Source organism: Lethenteron reissneri, chromosome 44, assembly GCF_015708825.2.
Source record: "Lethenteron reissneri isolate LAM-NWPU_2019-01 chromosome 44, ASM1570882v1, whole genome shotgun sequence".
Classification (NCBI taxonomy): Eukaryota; Metazoa; Chordata; class Hyperoartia; order Petromyzontiformes; family Petromyzontidae; genus Lethenteron; species Lethenteron reissneri.
The window spans coordinates 11,497,236-11,506,455 of record NC_083822.1 but is presented as its reverse complement, the minus strand read 5'-3'; the positions used below and the strand labels follow the sequence as shown (position 1 = coordinate 11,506,455).

The following is a 9,220-nucleotide window of genomic DNA, read 5'->3' as shown; positions in this document are numbered from 1 at the left end:
TCCTTCGTAAACTCACCGGTGTACTTAGACCGGTGGGCTTCAAAGCCGGGGCTTTAACGTCGTTATCTGGGGCAAAAACCATGCCCAAACATTCCCTCGGCTCAACCGCCAGGCAGCCCGTCCATGCTACCGCACTCGCTATCGGGGGCAGGCATCAAGGTCCCCAGCCCCCCCGTGAAACTCAACCGCACGGTAAAACCAGATAATAGGACGAGACCCGCCTTTGACCTCCTTTCGCGAACGCGAAGGAGCCAGGCTTGTGTCGCGATGTGACGACGAGCGCCGCTCTCTAATGACCGACCGTGCCGACAGCACAAGCACACAACCCGATTTGGGGTCGCGTAAACATAATTAACCCATTGATTTCCCTCGATTTTGTAACCGCTGGAGTCACAAAATATCGGCGCGCTATCACGTTTACTGTGTCATCACGCGAATGTTAAAACGTTAAATGTGGAATTTGGGCCGACTTCGTGCAACTGGTGCCGTAATTGGGCAATTTATAACGACGTGACACTGAGAGGCAGCTACATCTGTGACATTTTAGTTCAATATGTCCTCGTTACACTGCAAAGTTTGCCTGGATCTGATGATTGCATTATCTGGTCATGAACACTTATCGAACTGATATTAAAACACAACAATAAAACCGAAGCAAAGGCTTGGATGATGATCATGTTGGCTGATGAGCAGTTCGGGTTTTTTGCCCTTTTGATTTACCAGTATCTAAAACAACACTTACATTTTGTCGAGAGAAAAAAACGCTGCAACATTTCCATTTTTATAAATTACTCAAAAGAGCCCACAATCTGTTTTTAAGGCCAAGCCAAAGCGACGCATACAAAAGAAAAAGTATAATTCTGATCATGAGTCAATTAATATTTCATGCCTTTAGTTAAATGCATGCAGCAAATAAATAAGCGGAAACGGTCCTTAAATAATGGATGCCGCCAAAGAGGTATTCCAACCACCGTTCCCGAGATGCCGGAGACCCTTAATAATACATGGAAATGGCAGGGAATCAACTCACCTCTTGTCCAGGACCTTCTGGAAGTCACGGCGGAAAACTTTGCCGCGGCAAGAGGCCTGCAGCTTGGTGATGAAGCGGCAGATGCAGTCGTCGCGGATGTCTTCCAGTTTGCCGAGAACGCCGGCCCGGAAAAACACCTGCACAAGGGATGCAAATGGCTCAAGTGCGATTACCCCCTGAAGAGAAAATTTCTCTTTGAATAGAAATATATAATTATGGAACAAAACTGAAACGTGCAACTACAAAAAAGCAAAAACGTGGAAATTACGTTGAAGGACAGAACGAGGAACACAGGGATGAGAGAACATGGGTCGGTACATGACTATTGTTTAAACTGTTGGGAAAAGTAAGTGGGATTGGGGAAGGGCACTTCGCTGGATAGGATGGATGATGGCCGATGGTCAAGAATAATTAAACGTGCCGAGGAAATGGAGTGATGAAATCAGACTTGAATCTTTCGTGACTGCAGGAATACATATTCTATGGGTCTTTCGGTAAAGCCACGTAGATAGAAAAGTAATAAAAAATATCACGACGTTTCGATCGCAACACGAGCAATCGTCTTCATGAAATCAGCTTTGGGTACAAGTGGACTTTTACATCGTGGGATCTTCAGAGAGGGTGACGGCTTCGGGAGTCCTTCATACAGCAATGGTTTGATCATGTATGATGATGATAATGAAATGAAGTACCAATGTGACTTCATAAACTATGCTGTTTGTGTGGGTTCCCCATTTTAAACAAATCACTATGAATAAATACGTCACTAGCCTATTATGCAATAATAATCACAACGCCACATAAATAAATAAATACATGCAAATGTATATTCACTTTCACCACGGCAAAAACATTCGTATGATATTTGTTGATTTTACTCCACGCAAAATCAACAAATATTAATCTTTCAATGGAATATTATTTTGTTCAAGGGCAACGGTGGCGCTGAAAGCACATGCACGAATCGGTCCCCCGTTCCTGCTTGCAACGCTTTGCATCTCTCTCTCACCTTTGTGAAGCCAATCCTATACTCATCCTCCACGAGATATGTGGATTTCAAAACCTTCTCTGTGATGGCCTTAGGATCAGTCTCCGTCTTTCCAGCAACTGGGTTAATGATTGAGTAACTAAGAGATAAAGAAAACGCACGGTGACATTATTCCTTTAAAAAAAACACGTTTTTTTTAAAAAAAATCGAAATGTGTCATGAATCTCGAACTACATAAACACTTTTTGACAGAAAATCTACCAACTACACATTGCGATACAGCATATACACAGACGTGTTTTTATTTCTGTAAAGTATACACACACATGTAAACATATCAACATTTTTTTGATAACTTGGTAATAAATTTCTCTCTTTAAACATAGCAATCATGCGTTGAGTATATATCATTGTATAGGTAGTAATGCCGCGTAAATACGACAACATCATGCGCAAAGCATCCAACCCTGTTCGATCTCGGAAGCTTAGCAGATGTTGAGCCTGGATAGTGCTTGGACGGGTCGCCAGCATGCGTATAACACACATGGGCAGTAGAGGGCAGTGAAGCAAAATCCACTGCTGTTCTGTACCCCCTCCCACCCTCCTTGACCATCCCGTACTGACCAGCGTGGTGAAGCATGGACACGAATCCCCCATGGCATGGAGAGCATGGGGAGGCCGTCCATACAGCGGCGGATTGACAAAACAGGATGTGCATGTGGAATGATAGCACCCAGGGACAGAGCCTCGGATACATCTAGAGTAACTTTGCTGTTACTTCTTAAACAAAATATTTTGACAGCCGCTGATATAAATTGACTTCAGGTGTGCGCCGTATTTGGAGGATCTTGACTCGCTCAGCTTTCGAGACGGGCGCATGACTCAACTCATCATGCCTACAGAGTCAATACAATAAGTGCAGGTATTGTTGTAGTTTGGGATAAGTTAACAGATGCCACGCTATGAAAAAGCTTGCCCCCCAGGCAAGGAAATTTGGATTTTGTGACTCACTCAGGGCCACTAACAAATACGGATTTGCATTTAAGCTTAGGAATTTGCATTTGTAATGCACTCAAATGTCTCACCAACTCAATGCGCTTTATCACATCTGATCTCGACCATGCCCTACTGCAGTATGGCCAAGGAGACCCCGAACGGCAGATCTCCCTATGTGACTCAAGATGGCCTTGCAAATGGGCCTTGGTTTAGCAGTGGGGGGCATTGTTACTATGCTGTTTTTTCCACATTTAAGTAATATTCGAATCTAGTTTAATATTCAGTAATTTTGGTAATTTTGCCAAGTTGAACTATGACACTGGCACACATAGCCTACTAAAAAAAAAAAATAGAACGTCATGAGGTCGTTGACGTTCACCACGAAGCAGAATGCAAGTATTCAAGTTTAATTACTCCACTGTGTTACCCAGGGTGGCCGCTGGGCTCCAACAGCAACGATGCAACAAGTGGCGAACGTGCTTTCACGTCTCGGCCATCTCCCCGCCCCTGAGCAGATGCGCGCACCTTCCGACGTCTCTTTGATCACGGAGCAGAGGTCGCAAACGGATTTTGATTCCTTACCCGTACACGTACCCGGCCGCACCAGGGTCGCAAATGGGTACCAGTACCTGGCCGGGTACGGGTACCCGTTCCCTACCCGTACCCTACCTGAAATGAGTGACAAACGGTTACTCACCAGTGACTCACGGCCTACCCGTACCCGTATCCGGCCGCACCAGGGTCGCAAATGGGTACCCGTACCCGTACCTGGCCGGGTACGGGTAGCCGGGTATTGGGTAGGGTACGGGTATCGGGTACCCGGTTGCGACCTCTGTCACGGAGGCAATTGTGATTTGCTGGCAGCAACGGGATGGGTGGTCAGGCTTACCGCTGCACAAACTCGGGGTACAGAGTTCTGTTGGGGAAGCCTTTGCGACAGATACGGATGCCCTCCAGCACGCCGTTGCAGGCCAGCTGGTGCAGGATGAGGTGAGCGTCCACCATGCCTGCGTGAAGGTCAGGCCAGAGGCCGTTAGATCACACAGCAGCAAGAACACAGAGGCGACGGGGCAACTGTGTGGGCCGCACGTCGCGTTCACGCAAACCTCCGCGCAAAAAAAGAATGTGACTTCAAGGAATGCAGCCGCCTGTCTCTGCAGGACGGCATTAGGATTTCGACGAATCGTACTTTGCTAGAATGGAAATTCTAATTGCCCACAAGCCTCAAATTATGTGATGGACGTCTTAAGCCAAGCTCAATTCCATGTCTATGGTGTTAAAAGAAATCTGGAAACGTTGAGATATTTCCGTGGCTGAAAACAGAGATCTGCTTGTGTGTTATACTCGTATGTACAGTATGTATGCACTTAAAGTGTGTGGTTAAACTGATTTCAATTCCAAATTGGAATTTAAGATTTTTTTATCGGCTTATTTTGCTCCTAGTCGTTGCGTTTAGTTGCATCATTTTACAGATAGTGTTTATTTTTAGGAAATAAAAATTGCCAATTTGTGCAAAAGCAATATCGCTCTTGGTTTACAACTGCTGCAGTGTTGCTTGATGGTTACAGCCTCTGACATCTGGTGTGCCCCGAACATTTTACACATGTGAATGGCAGGATGACATTAACTGCCAACTTCTAGATTCATTGCTTATTCCAGGTTTTTTTTTATTGACCTTCCATTCACTTGTTATACGGTGAGAATAATTCACTCGCAATGACTTGAAAATAAAGAACATTTGCATAAATCATGATGCATTTCAGCACTTAAGAATAATTGTTGTTGTTTTCATGTAACCTTGAAAAACTGAATGTCCCAAGATCTGGACGGGTCTGGGGTGGCTAAAAAGGCCCCTCCCTCCCTCCCCTCCCTCCCCCCCTCACTCCCCCCCTTCCTACCCTACCCTCCCCTCCCCTACCTCCCTCCACTCCCTCCCCTCCCTCCCCTCCCTCCCAAGGACCAGCTTCCTTCAGCTGCGTCACTGGCCCGGATTCCGACTCTACACGAAGATTCCGCTGTCTTGCCACTGCTATTTGCCTACCGGCCAGTGGAGTTAACGCAATCCATTGAAGAGCTGGAGCATCATGCACGATAGGCAAATGCAGATCGTATCGTTTTCGATCCGCTTCACATTTGTTTGCAGCTTGTTTACGTTGATATGTTGAACTTTTTTCGCACCGTACGTGCCAACCTTGCTGACTGTGTCGTGTACTCGCCACCACCCGCCCCTGGGTTTTTGTATACCCCCACCCCACCCTCCCTCTTTAAACAAGGTCACGCCACAGGGTTGGTCAATACTTGTTCAGGAGCGTTGGGTATTTTAACGAGAATGTTTGCATGTGGTAAAAAAAACAGCGCACGGTAAAAAAAAAGCCTACGGATGACGGTTAACTTAGGTTAAGTGTATTTTGTTGAACCAGTTGAGAAATCAAGAGTTCAGGATGAGTCTCGTTTGCAAGAGTGAGCTCGTGCATGAGTCTGCCAGTACGTGGCAATAGTCGCTAAGTAGAATCCCAATCGAGTAAATTTGCAGGTAATTTTCGAATATGGGAAATTATGACCCTGACGTCGGCACACATTAATTATTATGATTACACTTGCAGTATTAATCAGGGCGGCCGCTGGATTCGAACCGTTAACTGCAAACGGCCAACGTGCTGGGCCGTCTCGCCAGGTATGTTGAATATTTGGTTGCCGATTTAAATTTCCACGTGACAAGCCACTTCGTTGAGCTGTCATTTGTGGCCAGGTCGCTTCTGAAAAAAGAGCTACGTAGCTCAGTGGGCCTTACCTGGTTATGTGAGTAACATATTTGCTGTCCTGGCTTTTCGTAGACCTACCAATCTGTGATCACGTCACGCGATCCCTTCTGCATGATCTACCAACAGTGCCTCAAAAAGTGCCGGGTAAAATTATACATGTACTGCCCTGTCGAGCAAGGAAGGTGTCAGGAAAGATTTCAACTTGAATAGAAATGAATTCAAAAGCACTTTTGGTGTTTGTGCCATTCTTTATAGTGCAAGGCTATATAAAAGAAGGCGCCACGTGTTATAGACAATCATAGTCTGCAGTCGTTTTACACAAGACGGCCAACGTTGCTGTGCGCTTGCCTTTACTCAACTGTAATTTGAAAGTAATTTTCAAAATTGAACGAAATAAAAAAAAATTGGCCGCCACACACGGCTTACAACCTCTTCTCCAGAGCAATACAAAAGTATACAGAAGACAAAGTTTCAGGTAAGGCTCTTCTTCAAAGTGGAAGGACAGTTTTCAAAACATCTCCTTATATATATATTTTGTTTTACTATGATCTCAGTCATCCACTGTGAAGCAGAAGGCGAAAATATGTTTTGGTCAATGCACGCACAGTCTTCAACGGGACGGCCACGTGGGCTTGAACCGCAAACCTCTGCGGTTCACTCGGCCAGGTCAATGCCCCACTGACCCCAGGCGGATAAACGCCAGGGTCTCGCCACTGCAGCCCAGCGCATAGGAAGGCTATCCCGTGCACACAGGGAACGATTATTGTACCACTGTAGTTTTATTTCATTCGTTAAAAGCAGAATAATGGAGAAGCATCTTTTTCCCACATCGGTAGCAGTATGACGGACGATGATTTGAAAAATATAGTAATTCAGACATCCACCCATAGGTGTTCCGAGAAAGTAATCACAACGGACCAATGGCCCCTTGAAACGGTATTGCCTGCTCTCCAGGTCAGGTCACGCTTTTTGAAATACAAAAAAAAAACACGTGCAACATGGAAATGTTGCTTTTTTTGCTTACTTTTAGTTCGTTGCTCATCCTCGTTTTACATTTGGTTTTGAGTTACAAGCAGAGTGACGAACACACTTCAATAATTATGCACAATTATTGTGTTGGGTCAGATCACATGAGGATGCTGGTCATGACGACCGGCGGAACGTGGTACCCAATTGTAAAATGTGCATGGATTCCTCTCCAACAACAGCGGTGGTGCTTCCGAAGCGGTGATACATTGCTTTGCCTTTTTTTTTCGATTTAAAGCTTTCGTGACTGCAGGGATTCATCTTCTTGGTTCTTTCGGTAAAGTCACGTAGAAAATAAAACATAATAAAAGAATTCTCACGACGTTTCGGCCACAACGCAAGCAGCCGTCCTTCACCTGAGGACGGTTGCTTGCGTTGTGGCCGAAACGTCGTGAGAATTATTTTATAATGTTTTATTTTTATTATTTTATTATTTCCCTTCTACGTGACTTTACCGAAAGAACCAAGAAGATGAATCGCTTTGTCTGTTTATCGCCTGACAGCGTTGTTATTAATCGGCTGTCTTTGGACGGAGGAGGGTACAGGACACACATTCTCCTTACCGTGCTCTGGCCCCAAGAAATGTATTCCGAATCATAATATTAATCACGAAAGCCTGCACGCATTACACTTCAATAAATCAGCGGTACTTTATTATCAATGAGACTTAGCTCACCTGATTTCTTGAACTCATTGGGGACTATGCAGCGGACAAAGTGAGGAGAGGTGCTGTGAAGAGTCGCCATGAGCTTGTTCAGCTGCTCCTGGATTGCAGAACGCAGCAGTGGGAAACACAAATTGTCTCTACAGAGAGCACACCGCGTGTGATATATCATTAAAGCAGATTCTTACTGAATGCATCGTAACCGCGATTGTGTTGCTAAGATCTGTTCTGTATAACGTCTGTACCCGTCGCAGGACGCCTGTGAAATAGGGCTTAACAACTCATTGGGCCCTTACTGCTGAAATAAATAAAATCGATCTGCTCTCTGTCTTCGAGATTGAATATGAAAGATGAAAATCACAGTGGTGAAAAAGCGTGCAAGTTGTGCCGATTATCCAGTTGGATTGCCAAAAAACAAGTCCACGCTTTTAAGAAGGAAAACATATATATATGAAAATAGGCAAACATTTTGGGCAATGGCTCCTTTCCAAGGCAATACAAATTATATTAAAGGCAAAACATTTCGAAAAAGGCTCTTTTGTGCTTGTGCAGCACACACTTAGACAAAAGCTGGATTATATAAAGGAAGGTGAACTCACTCTATAAAACACTGATACGGTCTGGAAGGCCGATCCTTTCTTCTGCTTTTGCTTGGCGCCGGCTGGGGGGAAGTAAAAATAGATGCCACAAGATAAAGGAACGACGCGTCGCTTTCACAGCGATGACTCCGCTCTTGTGCCAGTTGCGCCTGTGCATTGTGGTTTTGACAAAACAAACGCGTAACAACAAAGCCCAGTTACATATTCTAAATCATTAATTAACCATCACGAGCTTAAATATACGCTGCCAAGCCTGGTGGTGCCCATTCAGACGCTGTCTTTCCGACAGACCTGTTCTTCACCCGAGGACGGCTGCTTGCGTTGTGGCCGAAACGTCGTGAGAATAATTTTATTATGTTTTATTTTTATTATTTTATTATTTCCCTTCTACGTGACTTTACCGAAAGAACCAAGAAGATGAATCCCTGCAGTCACGAAAGCTTTAAATCGAAATTCATCACGAGGTATTTTCAGAACAGAACAGTGACGTACACAGTCATTATTTGAAAAGTCACTCGCTTACTGTTCAATGGCGCAACCGTGTATGTGCTATTTGTGGTTGTGATTATTAAGTGCCACTGTTGCTTTATTATCTTATCAATGTTGATGTAATGTTAAAAATGCACCACGTTAGCTGATTTTTACCACAATTAGTAACGGAAACAAGGGGTAGATTTACGCCAAAAATTGCGTAAATAGACACATTCACAATCATAAACAACGATCTCAATCACTTCATCATGCCACTGCTGGATGAAGGCCTCCGCATGCCGTGTTGGGCTTGGAGGTCATTTGGCCGTTCTTCATCACGCTGGTCAGTGTGGATTGGTGGAGGGCATGGGTAGGGAGGTCAAGGACTGGTTAAGATATCACTCACCACCGATGTTAGCTCTGGCTGGGAATGAAACAAAAAAAAACTAAAATAAAAACTAAAATTTTTTTTATTTTACCCGGAAAGGCCCTATGAGCTATGTAGCTCTTTTTCAGAAGCGACCTGGCCACAAACGATAGCCCAACGAAGTGGCTTATCACGTGGAAATGTATAGCAGCCAAATACTATGAATGCGTGACGTTGATTCTAAATGTAGAGGGAAAAACCGGAGGGCCCGGAGAAAAATCTACCCCACCACGTAACTGTGGCACCATTATGTAATC

General features: G+C 44.7%; 1 protein-coding gene across 1 annotated transcript in view; it reads right to left on the bottom strand.

Annotated features, from left to right (window-relative positions):
- Positions 1–101: 101 nt before the first annotated feature.
- LOC133353457 (myosin-16-like) overlaps positions 102–9,220 on the bottom strand; it is a 27,894-nt gene continuing 18,775 nt past the window's right edge. The window contains exons 17-22 of the mRNA XM_061569722.1: positions 8,066–8,127; positions 7,479–7,566; positions 3,904–4,021; positions 2,040–2,157; positions 1,031–1,167; positions 102–138 (exon numbers count right to left, since the gene is read on the bottom strand). Coding sequence (XP_061425706.1) covers positions 102–138; positions 1,031–1,167; positions 2,040–2,157; positions 3,904–4,021; positions 7,479–7,566; positions 8,066–8,127 — 560 coding nt within the window. The remainder of the gene's footprint in view (positions 139–1,030; positions 1,168–2,039; positions 2,158–3,903; positions 4,022–7,478; positions 7,567–8,065; positions 8,128–9,220) is intronic.